Here is an 18,638-nt window from a genome sequence, read left to right as displayed (position 1 = left end):
AGACGGGTTGGTATTTCTCCAATGACTTGTTGCAAAAATGTTAAAGTTGAGTGGCTGGAACTACTGCTCATGGCAAGTTTATAGAAGTGTTGGTCCTTGATAGTTACTGTTAGTAATGCTTTCATTGCGTTAGTGTCACAGTATGTAGCTTGTGAGTCCAAACGAAGATTCAGGGCTTTCTAGAGGGGAGTTGTGCTGAACCAAAACACAGGGGAAAAATAAATGAACACGTTAAAAACCCAAGTGTCAAAGCAGAGTAAAATACCACAGAGTTATAAAGAGTCCTATGTGCAATCCAGCTCCCTCATAGCTAATATTAATGAGGAAGAACATTCAGTTAAAGTCAATAGACTGCAAACCAACAAACCAAAGTTTCAAATAGATATTCTCCAAGTGAACCCCATGATAATAATCAATTTTCTAATCTGTGTTCTCTCAGCTGCGGTACCAGCATATAAACGGACTGGGCAACAAATCAGGACCAAACATAAGAACATACAATTTCTGCAACACCAGCTAATCCATGCTGAGTTCTGTGGCAACGGGATCCCTACAGTGTGCGATACAGTAACTGCAGCTTCATTCAGTGGTAGTCAGTGATCCTGCCTTCATGGCGATTTTGTCAGACAATATTCCGACCATAAATTAATGATCTGGACAGATTAACTGTCCAAGTCCTCAGCAGATTTTAGCAGTGATTTTGCACTTTTGCTGTAAGTGTAAAAACAAAAAAAGTGGCAAATAAGATGAGATTTAGTAGCTTTTATGTTGTTCAGGTTTTTCTTTCTGTTTGTTTGTTTTTATCATATGCAGACGTCTTCATAATAACAGCAAAATGACTTCAAACTGATTTAAAGTTTGCTTCTTCAAGGAATGTTATCTTCCAAGACAACTGATTGGTCAAACAGTGGTGTTTCATTATGCTTTGATCTTTTATCTCAAATATAACCATCCGAGGTAAGAAAGGACCACCGTTGCAGTCCTGAAAACCCAAAATTAAACCTGAAATTACTTCAATGACATCAAATCCTGTTTCATCAGACCTCAGGATTTCTATGAAAGAATTGTAATATTCCTTTCTGCAGTCACTCTGCTGTGAGCAATTGTCTGTTTTCTCCTTTCCTTTTAGCTTTATTTCTGGGACAGGCATGTCCACTCTGTTATTGCACACCATCTGCTTTTAGCTCCTTTGTTATATTTGAATGAAATGTTTAAGCATTAATTCTTCACATTGTTTATCTGTTTCTACCTCTTTGCTAAACATTTGCAGTTTACTTAATCTGACATAAGAGACGTTTCTTTTAGGTTGATGCATGAAATGAGACCACTTAGACCACAGAGTGATTAAAGTGTTTATTTGATAATATAAAGCAAAAGCAACGATTAACATGTTACTGTAAAATTGATTATCATGGTATCAGTAAACACGTGCTGCAGTGTTAGTACACATTGTGATATTATATCATAACAAAGCTCTATCTGCTCAAATCCATAAATCTAGAGAGCAAGCTTCCCATGCAGACATACTGCTCACAGAATCATACCTGCAATATAACCCAACACCTCATTAACTGTAATTAACCAATATCTCCTACAGCTCCATCATTTTGGAGCATTTAAAAAAAAAAGATTTTTAATTCTTTAAGCACTTTCTTACACTGAATGCTGTTAGTAAAAGAGTTTAGAGCAGGTACCTGCATGTAATTTATTTTACAGATTTAGATCTTAGAGTGTGAAATGTAAATTATGTAAGAAGAGGAAAAACATGGTCAAAGAGAAGAATAAAAGATGGCTGCAAGAGTTAACCACTATATATCTACTCAGGTCTGCAACATTGAAAACTTTCCTGACATTAAATCTTGGCACCAAATTTTTTACCACTCAGAAACCAGACACCAAATACTGCAGTCATTGCTAGACTATGGAGAAAACCAACCTGACTTTTGTGTCTTGTAATCACAAATCAAGGTATCTCATTTCTTTACCACAAAGGTAAGTGCTTGGCATCTTTCAGCTGAGTTGTAAGAAGGTCGATGTCTGCCTGTTTCACTGGAAAGGTTGCCAGCTGTTCAATCTTCTGCACCTTTGTGGGGATGAAGGCAACCAGGTCACTGTAGCCTTTGAGAAATGCATCACCAGCTGTAAGGAATTCTCTCATGTCTTCTCCAGTCGGGATATTGAACTGAACTTCTCCATCCAACTTGTACTTCAGCTTTTGTGCTATCTTGAAGGCTGCATCAACAGACTAAGACATAAAACAAAAATGTTTAAAAATATCAGCAATCAGATCAGCAGAGAATTGATAATTACAGTGGGTGGATGCACAGTGGCTCGGTTCTTAGCAGCATAGCCTCACATCTGCAAGAATTACAATTAAATCATGTTTAAATTCAACCTGAATAGCAACGTTTAAAAAAAATTGCTATCTGTTTCACCTCACACAGTGTGTAGTTGTGCTGGACATACCTCAGATATGGGTGTGATATATTTTGAAATCACCGATTCCAGTGGCACATCAGTCTCATCCAAGGTAATTACTTCATCTTTGTGCTCCTTCATCCACTCGAAGGTCTTCTTACCTAAATCCCCTTGAGTCTTGATCACAGTGATGAGTGCATTAATGGCAGCAACCTTCTTTTTCACATCTGAACTTTTTTGGGGGTCTTGGTGGGATGTTTTGTTGAGGACCTTATTTACTCCCCACAAGATAACACCCATAGCTATATTTTGCCCAATAAACATTGCTACCTTCGGTAGGTATGTTTTGGCCATGTCAGCGAGGGGTTTTAAAAACTCTCGAACTCTGGAGAACTCTTGAACATCTCTGCGGGCTTTAGCTGCTTTCTTTTCCATTTTGCTTCTTTCTTCTTCTGATAAATCTTCAGTGTCTTTTTCAATGTCATCTATAGTGTCTTCAGTATCTTTAGCCATGTTATCCATTTCTATGTCAGCTTCTGCCATTGTTTGGAATGGTAGGACTCTGTTACTCTGAGAAGACAAATATTTGAACAGATAATAATGACCACAGCAGTGCACATGTAGTGACTCATTAAGCAGTTATTATAGATTAAACAAACTCTCAATATACCAACACTTCATAATTGTAAAGTTCATAACCATAACAAGACAATTAATACCCATTTTTAAATATGAGCAGTGGACCCACGACTTAAGGACTTTTAAATGTTTCAAAAATCTTTCTTTTGCGTCACCATCAGCATGGTCTTGTTAGTTTTACAAAATTAGCCACTGTTTAGTCCCAAACTGCTTTTGGATCTTAAATAAAGAGCTTGCTAATTGTTTTCATTGATTCAAAAAAGGTAATAATTTACTATTAACATTTGTCTGCCTTGGGTCTGCTCCAATTTAAATATTAAGATTACAATGTGTGCAGCATTCCAAATCCTCACAAAAAGCATGTATGTGTACTATTAGAAGGTACCTAATTACTGTAACATATACTGCTAACTATCATGAGCACTATTAATAATAAGGCACCTTAAACCACCACAATATCTTTTATAACTCAGAATAGATTACAAGCACTTCACAGAGCACTATTTAGAGCAGTGGTAGTAGATTTAGGCAGCTAAAAATATTATTGATGACTTCATACTAATGCCCTGAAATAGGCCATTATAACATTTGTATTCATTTATTTTAACATTAAGTGAAATCATTTTTTTCTTAGTTTCTACAATATATGATGAATGTTTTCCTTTACTGGTGCTTTATATGCATTTCAGATGACAGAGACTTCAGTCCTTGTTCATAAAGATTAAACACACATTATTAAGGATAAAGATATTATATACATATGTATATATTCAGGACATTTTTGGCAATTTACAGTTCAATTTAGTGCATAATCTGTCTCTGTTGCCTTACTGAAGAGAAGCTGTCACTTAAAAAACCCTTAGATTAGATCTAATGAAACTCAAAAAAACTTCACTTGAAATGCAGATAATGTACTTCATTTAATATTTGCAGGAACTAAAAGCACTTTTTAGCAATACTGATTAAGAGAGAAGCAAATACGAAATCAAATGTTCTTATTGCAGAAATGTAATATTTATTCAACAATCAAAATGTATTCCTTCCCTTTTTTTATTTCTTGTACATGTTAAATGTTTATATTAAAAGCTCTACTCACAAGTCTGTAGATTCTGTGCGATGAAATTGTCTCTCAAGAGGAGGATTCTCTGGTCAAAATGCTATGGAGTACCCAGGCAACTGAAGTCTCCTCTAAAACCAAGGGTTTATATATTGTTCATTCTCTCAGCATGGACAGCCTACTATTACAACATAGATTTGATGGAGCAACTATGTGATATCAGCCTCATCATGTAGCATCATGACTGTCTTCCAAAGATTGCCAAGTTTTCCTGAGGTATGTACACAGTGCTCAGGGTGTGCAGACTTGTCAGTCCTTGCAAACTGCTAAAACTGGCATTAGCTGTTCAGATACTTCCCTCTTTCTTGGCCCTACCTCATACTTTGTCAGCCATTTGTCCAAATTCTGCCCCTCTGAATCTTTCTACTAGTATTTTTAATGCCCCATTCCAGTGCCCCCCCCATACCCTCTTCCTACCCAGTATCTCTCAGCTGGCATGTTCACACAGAGGTGCAGTCACATTAAATGCCACCCATACCACATACCTTGCAGTGGTCGTGGGTTAGCATGACCAAACAAGTCTTTGCCAGTGCAGGCTTTGCAAAAATTTGCAAGAGCTGTTCTCATGTCCTTCCAAAATCTTAACTCTACAAGACTGATTTACAGCCACATCTGTTGTTAGACGGGTTGGTATTTCTCCAATGACTTGTTGCAAAAATGTTAAAGTTGAGTGGCTGGAACTACTGCTCATGGCAAGTTTATAGAAGTGTTGGTCCTTGATAGTTACTGTTAGTAATGCTTTCATTGCATTAGTGTCACAGTATGTAGCTTGTGAGTCCAAACGAAGATTCAGGGCTTTCTAGAGGGGAGTTGTGCTGAACCAAAACACAGGGGAAAAATAAATGAACACGTTAAAAACCCAAGTGTCAAAGCAGAGTAAAATACCACAGAGTTATAAAGAGTCCTATGTGCAATCCAGCTCCCTCATAGCTAATATTAATGAGGAAGAACATTCAGTTAAAGTCAATAGACTGCAAACCAACAAACCAAATTTTCAAATAGATATTCTCCAAGTGAACCCCATGATAATAATCAATTTTCTAATCTGTGTTCTCTCAGCTGCGGTACCAGCATATAAACGGACTGGGCAACAAATCAGGACCAAACATAAGAACATACAATTTCTGCAACACCAGCTAATCCATGCTGAGTTCTGTGGCAACGGGATCCCTACAGTGTGCGATACAGTAACTGCAGCTTCATTCAGTGGTAGTCAGTGATCCTGCCTTCATGGCGATTTTGTCAGACAATATTCCGACCATAAATTAATGATCTGGACAGATTAACTGTCCAAGTCCTCAGCAGATTTTAGCAGTGATTTTGCACTTTTGCTGTAAGTGTAAAAACAAAAAAAGTGGCAAATAAGATGAGATTTAGTAGCTTTTATGTTGTTCAGGTTTTTCTTTCTGTTTGTTTGTTTTTATCATATGCAGACGTCTTCATAATAACAGCAAAATGACTTCAAACTGATTTAAAGTTTGCTTCTTCAAGGAATGTTATCTTCCAAGACAACTGATTGGTCAAACAGTGGTGTTTCATTATGCTTTGATCTTTTATCTCAAATATAACCATCCGAGGTAAGAAAGGACCACCGTTGCAGTCCTGAAAACCCAAAGTTAAACCTGAAATTACTTCAATGACATCAAATCCTGTTTCATCAGACCTCAGGATTTCTATGAAAGAATTGTAATATTCCTTTCTGCAGTCACTCTGCTGTGAGCAATTGTCTGTTTTCTCCTTTCCTTTTAGCTTTATTTCTGGGACAGGCATGTCCACTCTGTTATTGCACACCATCTGCTTTTAGCTCCTTTGTTATATTTGAATGAAATGTTTAAGCATTAATTCTTCACATTGTTTATCTGTTTCTACCTCTTTGCTAAACGTTTGCAGTTTACTTAATCTGACATAAGAGACGTTTCTTTTAGGTTGATGCATGAAATGAGAACACTTAGACCACAGAATGATTAAAGTGTTTATTTGATAATATAAAGCAAAAGCAACGATTAACATGTTACTGTAAAATTGATTACCATGGTATCAGTAAACACGTGCTGCAGTGTTAGTACACATTGTGATATTATATCATAACAAAGCTCTATCTGCTCAAATCCATAAATCTAGAGAGCAAGCTTCCCATGCAGACATACTGCTCACAGAATCATACCTGCAATATAACCCAACACCTCATTAACTGTAATTAACCAATATCTCCTACAGCTCCATCATTTTGGAGCATTTAAAAAAAAAAGATTTTTAATTCTTTAAGCACTTTCTTACACTGAATGCTGTTAGTAAAAGAGTTTAGAGCAGGTACCTGCATGTAATTTATTTTACAGATTTAGATCTTAGAGTGTGAAATGTAAATTATGTAAGAAGAGGAAAAACATGGTCAAAGAGAAGAATAAAAGATGGCTGCAAGAGTTAACCACTATATATCTACTCAGGTCTGCAACATTGAAAACTTTCCTGACATTAAATCTTGGCACCAAATTTTTTACCACTCAGAAACCAGACACCAAATACTGCAGTCATTGCTAGACTATGGAGAAAACCAACCTGACTTTTGCGTCTTGTAATCACAAATCAAGGTATCTCATTTCTTTACCACAAAGGTAAGTCCTTGGCATCTTTCAGCTGAGTTGTAAGAAGGTCGATGTCTGCCTGTTTCACTGGAAAGGTTGCCAGCTGTTCAATCTTCTGTACTTCTGTGGGGATGAAGGCGACCAGGTCACTGTAGCCTTTGAGAAATGCATCACCAGCTGTAAGGAATTCTCTCATGTCTTCTCCAGTTGGGATATTGAACTGAACTTCTCCATCCAACTTGTCCTTCAGCTTTTGTGCTATCTTGAAGACTGCGTCAACAGACTAAGACATAAAACAAAAAATGTTTAAAAAATATCAGCAATCAGATCAGCAGAGAATTGATAATTACAGTGGGTGGATGCACAGTGGCTCGGTTCTTAGCAGCATAGCCTCACATCTGCAAGAATTACAATTAAATCATGCTTAAATTCAACCTGAATAGCAACGTTTAAAAAAACTGCTATCTGTTTGACTGCACACAGTGTGTAGTTGTGCTGGACATACCTCAGATATGGGTGTGATATATTTTGAAATAACCGATTCCAGTGGCACCTCAATCCCATCCAGGGTAATTACTTCATCTTTGTGCTCCTTCATCCACTCAAAGGTCTTCTGACCTAAATCCTGTTGAGTCTTGATCACAGTGATGAGTGCCTTAATGGCAGCAACCTTCTTTTTCACATCTGAACTTTGTTGGGGGTCTTTGCGGGATATTTTGTTGAGGAGCTTAGTTACTCCCCACAAGATAACACCCATAGCTACATTTTGCCCAATAAACAGTGCTACCTTCGGTAGGTATGTTTTGGTCAGCTCAGCGAGGATTCTGAAAGACTCTCGAATTCTGGAGAGCACTTTAACCTTTCTGCGGTTTTCAGCCGATTCTTCTTTTAGTTCTTGTCTTTCTTCTTCTGTTAAATCTTCAGTGTCTCTTTCAACACTATCTATAGTGTCTTCAGCATCGTCAATCATGTTATCCATTTCTCCCATTTCAGTTTCCATTGTTTGGAATGGTAGGACTCTGTTAACCTGAGAAGACAAATATTTGAACAGATAATAATGACCACAGCAGTGCACATGTAGTGACTCATTAAGCAGTTATTACAGATAAAACAAACTCTCAATATACCAACATACAGCACTTCATAATTGTAAAGTTCATAACCATGACAAGACAATTAATACCCATTTTTAAATATGAGCTGTGGACCCACGACTTAAGGACTTTTAAATGTTTCAAAGATCTTTCTTTTGCGTCACCATCAGCATGGTCTTGTTAGTTTTACAAAATTAGCCACTGTTTAGTCCCAAATTGCTTTTGGATCTTAAATAAATAGCTTGCTAATTGTTTTCATTGATTCAAAAAAGGTAATAATTTACTATTAGCATTTGTCTGCCTTGGGTCTGCTCCAATTTAAACATTAAGATTACAATGTGTGCAGCATTCCAAATCCTCACAAAAAGCATGAATGTGTACTATTAGAAGGTACCTAATTACTGTAACATATACTGCTAACTATCATGAGCACTATAAATAATAAGGCACCTTAAACCACCACAATATCTTTTATAACTCAGAATAGATTACAAGCACTTCACAGAGCACTATTTAGAGCAGTGGTAGTAGATTTAGGCAGCTAAAAATATTATTGATGACTTCATACTAATGCCCTGAAATAGGCCATTATAACATTTGTATTCATTTATTTTAACATTAAGTGAAATAATTTTTTTCTTAGTTTCTACAATATATGATGAATGTTTTCCTTTACTGGTGCTTTAGTGCTATATGCATTTCAGATGACAGAGACTTCAGTCCTTGTTCATAAACATTGAAGACACATTATAAAGGATAAAGATATTATATACATATGTATATATTCGGGAAATTTTTGGCAATTTACAGTTCATTTTAGTGCATAATTTGTATATTTTGCATTGCTGAAGAGAAGCTACTGGCACTTAAAAAACCCTTAGATTAGATCTAATGACACTCAAAAAAAAACTTGAAATGCAGATAATGTACTTTATTTAACATTTGCAGGAGCTGAAAGCACTTTTTAGCAATACTGATTAAGAGAGAAGCAAATACGAAATCAAATGTTCTTAATGCAGAAATGTAATATTTATTCAACAATCAAAATGTATTCCTTCCCTTTTTTTTTAGTTCTTCTACATGTTAAATGTTTATATTAAAAGCTCTACTCACAACTCTGTAGATTCTGTGTGATGAAGTTGTCTCTCAAGAGGAGGATTCTCTGGTCAAAATGCTATGGAGTACCCAGGCAACTGAAGTCTCCTCTAAAACCAAGGGTTTATATATTGTTCATTCTCTCAGCGTGGACAGCCTACTATTACGACAGATTTGATGGAGCAACTATGTGATATCAGCCTAGCTGTTGAGATACTCCCCTTTTTCTTGGCCCTATCTCATACTTTGTCAGCCATCTGTCCAAATTCTGCCCCTCTGAATCTTTCTACTAGTATTTTTAATGCCCCATTCCAGTGCCCCCCCATACCCTCTTCCTACCCAGTATCTCTCAGCTGGCATGTTCACACAGAGGTGCAGTCACATTAAATGCCACCCATACCACATACCTTGCAGTGGTCGTGGGTTAGCGTCACCAAACAAGTCTTTGCCAGTGCAGGCTTTGCAAAAATTTGCAAGAGCTGTTCTCATGTCCTTCCAAAATCTTAACTCTACAAGACTGATTTACAGCCACATCTGTTGTTAGACGGGTTGGTATTTCTCCAATGACTTGTTGCAAAAATGTTAAAGTTGAGTGGCTGGAACTACTGCTCATGGCAAGTTTATAGAAGTGTTGGTCCTTGATAGTTACTGTTAGTAATGCTTTCATTGCGTTAGTGTCACAGTATGTAGCTTGTGAGTCCAAACGAAGATTCAGGGCTTTCTAGAGGGGAGTTGTGCTGAACCAAAACACAGGGGAAAAATAAATGAACACGTTAAAAACCCAAGTGTCAAAGCAGAGTAAAATACCACAGAGTTATAAAGAGTCCTATGTGCAATCCAGCTCCCTCTTAGCTAATATTAATGAGGAAGAACATTCAGTTAAAGTCAATAGACTGCAAACCAACAAACCAAATTTTCAAATAGATATTCTCCAAGTGAACCCCATGATAATAATCAATTTTCTAATCTGTGTTCTCTCAGCTGCGGTACCAGCATATAAACGGACTGGGCAACAAATCAGGACCAAACATAAGAACATACAATTTCTGCAACACCAGCTAATCCATGCTGAGTTCTGTGGCAACGGGATCCCTACAGTGTGCGATACAGTAACTGCAGCTTCATTCAGTGGTAGTCAGTGATCCTGCCTTCATGGCGATTTTGTCAGACAATATTCCGACCATAAATTAATGATCTGGACAGATTAACTGTCCAAGTCCTCAGCAGATTTTAGCAGTGATTTTGCACTTTTGCTGTAAGTGTAAAAACAAAAAAAGTGGCAAATAAGATGAGATTTAGTAGCTTTTATGTTGTTCAGGTTTTTCTTTCTGTTTGTTTGTTTTTATCATATGCAGACGTCTTCATAATAACAGCAAAATGACTTCAAACTGATTTAAAGTTTGCTTCTTCAAGGACTGTTATCTTCCAAGACAACTGATTGGTCAAACAGTGGTGTTTCATTATGCTTTGATCTTTTATCTCAAATATAACCATCCGAGGTAAGAAAGGACCACCGTTGCAGTCCTGAAAACCCAAAGTTAAACCTGAAATTACTTCAATGACATCAAATCCTGTTTCATCAGACCTCAGGATTTCTATGAAAGAATTGTAATATTCCTTTCTGCAGTCACTCTGCTGTGAGCAATTGTCTGTTTTCTCCTTTCCTTTTAGCTTTATTTCTGGGACAGGCATGTCCACTCTGTTATTGCACACCATCTGCTTTTAGCTCCTTTGTTATATTTGAATGAAATGTTTAAGCATTAATTCTTCACATTGTTTATCTGTTTCTACCTCTTTGCTAAACATTTGCAGTTTACTTAATCTGACATAAGAGACGTTTCTTTTAGGTTGATGCATGAAATGAGACCACTTAGACCACAGAGTGATTAAAGTGTTTATTTGATAATATAAAGCAAAAGCAACGATTAACATGTTACTGTAAAATTGATTATCATGGTATCAGTAAACACGTGCTGCAGTGTTAGTACACATTGTGATATTATATCATAACAAAGCTCTATCTGCTCAAATCCATAAATCTAGAGAGCAAGCTTCCCATGCAGACATACTGCTCACAGAATCATACCTGCAATATAACCCAACACCTCATTAACTGTAATTAACCAATATCTCCTACAGCTCCATCATTTTGGAGCATTTAAAAAAAAAAGATTTTTAATTCTTTAAGCACTTTCTTACACTGAATGCTGTTAGTAAAAGAGTTTAGAGCAGGTACCTGCATGTAATTTATTTTACAGATTTAGATCTTAGAGTGTGAAATGTAAATTATGTAAGAAGAGGAAAAACATGGTCAAAGAGAAGAATAAAAGATGGCTGCAAGAGTTAACCACTATATATCTACTCAGGTCTGCAACATTGAAAACTTTCCTGACATTAAATCTTGGCACCAAATTTTTTACCACTCAGAAACCAGACACCAAATACTGCAGTCATTGCTAGACTATGGAGAAAACCAACCTGACTTTTGTGTCTTGTAATCACAAATCAAGGTATCTCATTTCTTTACCACAAAGGTAAGTGCTTGGCATCTTTCAGCTGAGTTGTAAGAAGGTCGATGTCTGCCTGTTTCACTGGAAAGGTTGCCAGCTGTTCAATCTTCTGCACCTTTGTGGGGATGAAGGCAACCAGGTCACTGTAGCCTTTGAGAAATGCATCACCAGCTGTAAGGAATTCTCTCATGTCTTCTCCAGTCGGGATATTGAACTGAACTTCTCCATCCAACTTGTACTTCAGCTTTTGTGCTATCTTGAAGGCTGCATCAACAGACTAAGACATAAAACAAAAATGTTTAAAAATATCAGCAATCAGATCAGCAGAGAATTGATAATTACAGTGGGTGGATGCACAGTGGCTCGGTTCTTAGCAGCATAGCCTCACATCTGCAAGAATTACAATTAAATCATGTTTAAATTCAACCTGAATAGCAACGTTTAAAAAAAATTGCTATCTGTTTCACCTCACACAGTGTGTAGTTGTGCTGGACATACCTCAGATATGGGTGTGATATATTTTGAAATCACCGATTCCAGTGGCACATCAGTCTCATCCAAGGTAATTACTTCATCTTTGTGCTCCTTCATCCACTCGAAGGTCTTCTTACCTAAATCCCCTTGAGTCTTGATCACAGTGATGAGTGCATTAATGGCAGCAACCTTCTTTTTCACATCTGAACTTTTTTGGGGGTCTTGGTGGGATGTTTTGTTGAGGACCTTATTTACTCCCCACAAGATAACACCCATAGCTATATTTTGCCCAATAAACATTGCTACCTTCGGTAGGTATGTTTTGGCCATGTCAGCGAGGGGTTTTAAAAACTCTCGAACTCTGGAGAACTCTTGAACATCTCTGCGGGCTTTAGCTGCTTTCTTTTCCATTTTGCTTCTTTCTTCTTCTGATAAATCTTCAGTGTCTTTTTCAATGTCATCTATAGTGTCTTCAGTATCTTTAGCCATGTTATCCATTTCTATGTCAGCTTCTGCCATTGTTTGGAATGGTAGGACTCTGTTACTCTGAGAAGACAAATATTTGAACAGATAATAATGACCACAGCAGTGCACATGTAGTGACTCATTAAGCAGTTATTATAGATTAAACAAACTCTCAATATACCAACACTTCATAATTGTAAAGTTCATAACCATAACAAGACAATTAATACCCATTTTTAAATATGAGCAGTGGACCCACGACTTAAGGACTTTTAAATGTTTCAAAAATCTTTCTTTTGCGTCACCATCAGCATGGTCTTGTTAGTTTTACAAAATTAGCCACTGTTTAGTCCCAAACTGCTTTTGGATCTTAAATAAAGAGCTTGCTAATTGTTTTCATTGATTCAAAAAAGGTAATAATTTACTATTAACATTTGTCTGCCTTGGGTCTGCTCCAATTTAAATATTAAGATTACAATGTGTGCAGCATTCCAAATCCTCACAAAAAGCATGTATGTGTACTATTAGAAGGTACCTAATTACTGTAACATATACTGCTAACTATCATGAGCACTATTAATAATAAGGCACCTTAAACCACCACAATATCTTTTATAACTCAGAATAGATTACAAGCACTTCACAGAGCACTATTTAGAGCAGTGGTAGTAGATTTAGGCAGCTAAAAATATTATTGATGACTTCATACTAATGCCCTGAAATAGGCCATTATAACATTTGTATTCATTTATTTTAACATTAAGTGAAATCATTTTTTTCTTAGTTTCTACAATATATGATGAATGTTTTCCTTTACTGGTGCTTTATATGCATTTCAGATGACAGAGACTTCAGTCCTTGTTCATAAAGATTAAACACACATTATTAAGGATAAAGATATTATATACATATGTATATATTCAGGACATTTTTGGCAATTTACAGTTCAATTTAGTGCATAATCTGTCTCTGTTGCCTTACTGAAGAGAAGCTGTCACTTAAAAAACCCTTAGATTAGATCTAATGAAACTCAAAAAAACTTCACTTGAAATGCAGATAATGTACTTCATTTAATATTTGCAGGAACTAAAAGCACTTTTTAGCAATACTGATTAAGAGAGAAGCAAATACGAAATCAAATGTTCTTATTGCAGAAATGTAATATTTATTCAACAATCAAAATGTATTCCTTCCCTTTTTTTATTTCTTGTACATGTTAAATGTTTATATTAAAAGCTCTACTCACAAGTCTGTAGATTCTGTGCGATGAAATTGTCTCTCAAGAGGAGGATTCTCTGGTCAAAATGCTATGGAGTACCCAGGCAACTGAAGTCTCCTCTAAAACCAAGGGTTTATATATTGTTCATTCTCTCAGCATGGACAGCCTACTATTACAACATAGATTTGATGGAGCAACTATGTGATATCAGCCTCATCATGTAGCATCATGACTGTCTTCCAAAGATTGCCAAGTTTTCCTGAGGTATGTACACAGTGCTCAGGGTGTGCAGACTTGTCAGTCCTTGCAAACTGCTAAAACTGGCATTAGCTGTTCAGATACTTCCCTCTTTCTTGGCCCTACCTCATACTTTGTCAGCCATTTGTCCAAATTCTGCCCCTCTGAATCTTTCTACTAGTATTTTTAATGCCCCATTCCAGTGCCCCCCCCATACCCTCTTCCTACCCAGTATCTCTCAGCTGGCATGTTCACACAGAGGTGCAGTCACATTAAATGCCACCCATACCACATACCTTGCAGTGGTCGTGGGTTAGCATGACCAAACAAGTCTTTGCCAGTGCAGGCTTTGCAAAAATTTGCAAGAGCTGTTCTCATGTCCTTCCAAAATCTTAACTCTACAAGACTGATTTACAGCCACATCTGTTGTTAGACGGGTTGGTATTTCTCCAATGACTTGTTGCAAAAATGTTAAAGTTGAGTGGCTGGAACTACTGCTCATGGCAAGTTTATAGAAGTGTTGGTCCTTGATAGTTACTGTTAGTAATGCTTTCATTGCATTAGTGTCACAGTATGTAGCTTGTGAGTCCAAACGAAGATTCAGGGCTTTCTAGAGGGGAGTTGTGCTGAACCAAAACACAGGGGAAAAATAAATGAACACGTTAAAAACCCAAGTGTCAAAGCAGAGTAAAATACCACAGAGTTATAAAGAGTCCTATGTGCAATCCAGCTCCCTCATAGCTAATATTAATGAGGAAGAACATTCAGTTAAAGTCAATAGACTGCAAACCAACAAACCAAATTTTCAAATAGATATTCTCCAAGTGAACCCCATGATAATAATCAATTTTCTAATCTGTGTTCTCTCAGCTGCGGTACCAGCATATAAACGGACTGGGCAACAAATCAGGACCAAACATAAGAACATACAATTTCTGCAACACCAGCTAATCCATGCTGAGTTCTGTGGCAACGGGATCCCTACAGTGTGCGATACAGTAACTGCAGCTTCATTCAGTGGTAGTCAGTGATCCTGCCTTCATGGCGATTTTGTCAGACAATATTCCGACCATAAATTAATGATCTGGACAGATTAACTGTCCAAGTCCTCAGCAGATTTTAGCAGTGATTTTGCACTTTTGCTGTAAGTGTAAAAACAAAAAAAGTGGCAAATAAGATGAGATTTAGTAGCTTTTATGTTGTTCAGGTTTTTCTTTCTGTTTGTTTGTTTTTATCATATGCAGACGTCTTCATAATAACAGCAAAATGACTTCAAACTGATTTAAAGTTTGCTTCTTCAAGGAATGTTATCTTCCAAGACAACTGATTGGTCAAACAGTGGTGTATCATTATGCTTTGATCTTTTATCTCAAATATAACCATCCGAGGTAAGAAAGGACCACCGTTGCAGTCCTGAAAACCCAAAGTTAAACCTGAAATTACTTCAATGACATCAAATCCTGTTTCATCAGACCTCAGGATTTCTATGAAAGAATTGTAATATTCCTTTCTGCAGTCACTCTGCTGTGAGCAATTGTCTGTTTTCTCCTTTCCTTTTAGCTTTATTTCTGGGACAGGCATGTCCACTCTGTTATTGCACACCATCTGCTTTTAGCTCCTTTGTTATATTTGAATGAAATGTTTAAGCATTAATTCTTCACATTGTTTATCTGTTTCTACCTCTTTGCTAAACGTTTGCAGTTTACTTAATCTGACATAAGAGACGTTTCTTTTAGGTTGATGCATGAAATGAGAACACTTAGACCACAGAATGATTAAAGTGTTTATTTGATAATATAAAGCAAAAGCAACGATTAACATGTTACTGTAAAATTGATTACCATGGTATCAGTAAACACGTGCTGCAGTGTTAGTACACATTGTGATATTATATCATAACAAAGCTCTATCTGCTCAAATCCATAAATCTAGAGTGCAAGCTTCCCATGCAGACATACTGCTCACAGAATCATACCTGCAATATAACCCAACACCTCATTAACTGTAATTAACCAATATCTCCTACAGCTCCATCATTTTGGAGCATTTAAAAAAAAAAGATTTTTAATTCTTTAAGCACTTTCTTACACTGAATGCTGTTAGTAAAAGAGTTTAGAGCAGGTACCTGCATGTAATTTATTTTACAGATTTAGATCTTAGAGTGTGAAATGTAAATTATGTAAGAAGAGGAAAAACATGGTCAAAGAGAAGAATAAAAGATGGCTGCAAGAGTTAACCACTATATATCTACTCAGGTCTGCAACATTGAAAACTTTCCTGACATTAAATCTTGGCACCAAATTTTTTACCACTCAGAAACCAGACACCAAATACTGCAGTCATTGCTAGACTATGGAGAAAACCAACCTGACTTTTGCGTCTTGTAATCACAAATCAAGGTATCTCATTTCTTTACCACAAAGGTAAGTCCTTGGCATCTTTCAGCTGAGTTGTAAGAAGGTCGATGTCTGCCTGTTTCACTGGAAAGGTTGCCAGCTGTTCAATCTTCTGTACTTCTGTGGGGATGAAGGCGACCAGGTCACTGTAGCCTTTGAGAAATGCATCACCAGCTGTAAGGAATTCTCTCATGTCTTCTCCAGTTGGGATATTGAACTGAACTTCTCCATCCAACTTGTCCTTCAGCTTTTGTGCTATCTTGAAGACTGCGTCAACAGACTAAGACATAAAACAAAAAATGTTTAAAAAATATCAGCAATCAGATCAGCAGAGAATTGATAATTACAGTGGGTGGATGCACAGTGGCTCGGTTCTTAGCAGCATAGCCTCACATCTGCAAGAATTACAATTAAATCATGCTTAAATTCAACCTGAATAGCAACGTTTAAAAAAACTGCTATCTGTTTGACTGCACACAGTGTGTAGTTGTGCTGGACATACCTCAGATATGGGTGTGATATATTTTGAAATAACCGATTCCAGTGGCACCTCAATCCCATCCAGGGTAATTACTTCATCTTTGTGCTCCTTCATCCACTCAAAGGTCTTCTGACCTAAATCCTGTTGAGTCTTGATCACAGTGATGAGTGCCTTAATGGCAGCAACCTTCTTTTTCACATCTGAACTTTGTTGGGGGTCTTTGCGGGATATTTTGTTGAGGAGCTTAGTTACTCCCCACAAGATAACACCCATAGCTACATTTTGCCCAATAAACAGTGCTACCTTCGGTAGGTATGTTTTGGTCAGCTCAGCGAGGATTCTGAAAGACTCTCGAATTCTGGAGAGCACTTTAACCTTTCTGCGGTTTTCAGCCGATTCTTCTTTTAGTTCTTGTCTTTCTTCTTCTGTTAAATCTTCAGTGTCTCTTTCAACACTATCTATAGTGTCTTCAGCATCGTCAATCATGTTATCCATTTCTCCCATTTCAGTTTCCATTGTTTGGAATGGTAGGACTCTGTTACTCTGAGAAGACAAATATTTGAACAGATAATAATGACCACAGCAGTGCACATGTAGTGACTCATTAAGCAGTTATTACAGATAAAACAAACTCTCAATATACCAACATACAGCACTTCATAATTGTAAAGTTCATAACCATGACAAGACAATTAATACCCATTTTTAAATATGAGCAGTGGACCCACGACTTAAGGACTTTTAAATGTTTCAAAGATCTTTCTTTTGCGTCACCATCAGCATGGTCTTGTTAGTTTTACAAAAATAGCCACTGTTTAGTCCCAAATTGCTTTTGGATCTTAAATAAATAGCTTGCTAATTTTTTTCATTGATTCAAAAAAGGTAATAATTTACTATTAGCATTTGTCTGCCTTGGGTCTGCTCCAATTTAAACATTAAGATTACAATGTGTGCAGCATTCCAAATCCTCACAAAAAGCATGAATATGTACTATTAGAAGGTACCTAATTACTGTAACATATACTGCTAACTATCATGAGCACTATAAATAATAAGGCACCTTAAACCACCACAATATCTTTCATAACTCAGAATAGATTACAAGCACTTCACAGAGCACTATTTAGAGCAGTGGTAGTAGATTTAGGCAGCTAAAAATATTATTGATGACTTCATACTAATGCCCTGAAATAGGCCATTATAACATTTGTATTCATTTATTTTAACATTAAGTGAAAAAATTTTTTTCTTAGTTTCTACAATATATGATGAATGTTTTCCTTTACTGGTGCTTTATATGCATTTCAGATGACAGAGACTTCAGTCCTTGTTCATAAACATTGAAGACACATTATTAAGGATAAAGATATTATATACATATGTATATATTCGGGAAATTTTTGGCAATTTACAGTTCATTTTAGTGCATAATTTGTATATTTTGCATTGCTGAAGAGAAGCTACTGGCACTTAAAAAACCCTTAGATTAGATCTAATGACACTCAAAAAAAAACTTGAAATGCAGATAATGTACTTTATTTAACATTTGCAGGAGCTGAAAGCACTTTTTAGCAATACTGATTAAGAGAGAAGCAAATACGAAATCAAATGTTCTTAATGCAGAAATGTAATATTTATTCAACAATCAAAATGTATTCCTTCCCTTTTTTTTTAGTTCTTCTACATGTTAAATGTTTATATTAAAAGCTCTACTCACAACTCTGTAGATTCTGTGTGATGAAGTTGTCTCTCAAGAGGAGGATTCTCTGGTCAAAATGCTATGGAGTACCCAGGCAACTGAAGTCTCCTCTAAAACCAAGGGTTTATATATTGTTCATTCTCTCAGCGTGGACAGCCTACTATTACGACAGATTTGATGGAGCAACTATGTGATATCAGCCTAGCTGTTGA

General features: G+C 36.6%; 2 protein-coding genes across 2 annotated transcripts; both read right to left on the bottom strand.

The window, feature by feature from the left end:
- Positions 1–1,338: 1,338 nt before the first annotated feature.
- LOC111588840 (uncharacterized) lies at positions 1,339–4,311 on the bottom strand. The gene is made up of 3 exons (XM_023299415.3): positions 4,154–4,311; positions 2,467–2,988; positions 1,339–2,245 (listed from the first exon to the last, which is right to left on the bottom strand). Exons 2-3 carry the CDS (start codon positions 2,959–2,961, stop codon positions 1,982–1,984), a joined length of 759 nt encoding a protein of 252 aa, XP_023155183.1. The 5' UTR covers positions 2,962–2,988; positions 4,154–4,311; the 3' UTR covers positions 1,339–1,981.
- A 6,514-nt stretch (positions 4,312–10,825) lies between these two features.
- Positions 10,826–13,798, bottom strand: LOC129347274 (uncharacterized). The gene is made up of 3 exons (XM_055013899.1): positions 13,641–13,798; positions 11,954–12,475; positions 10,826–11,732 (listed from the first exon to the last, which is right to left on the bottom strand). Exons 2-3 carry the CDS (start codon positions 12,446–12,448, stop codon positions 11,469–11,471), a joined length of 759 nt encoding a protein of 252 aa, XP_054869874.1. The 5' UTR covers positions 12,449–12,475; positions 13,641–13,798; the 3' UTR covers positions 10,826–11,468.
- Positions 13,799–18,638: the final 4,840 nt, after the last annotated feature.

This window comes from Amphiprion ocellaris, chromosome 9 (genome assembly GCF_022539595.1).
Source record: "Amphiprion ocellaris isolate individual 3 ecotype Okinawa chromosome 9, ASM2253959v1, whole genome shotgun sequence".
NCBI classification, from domain to species: Eukaryota; Metazoa; Chordata; class Actinopteri; family Pomacentridae; genus Amphiprion; species Amphiprion ocellaris.
Note: the sequence above shows the minus strand (reverse complement) of the source record. Positions and strands in the feature narration are given on the sequence as shown.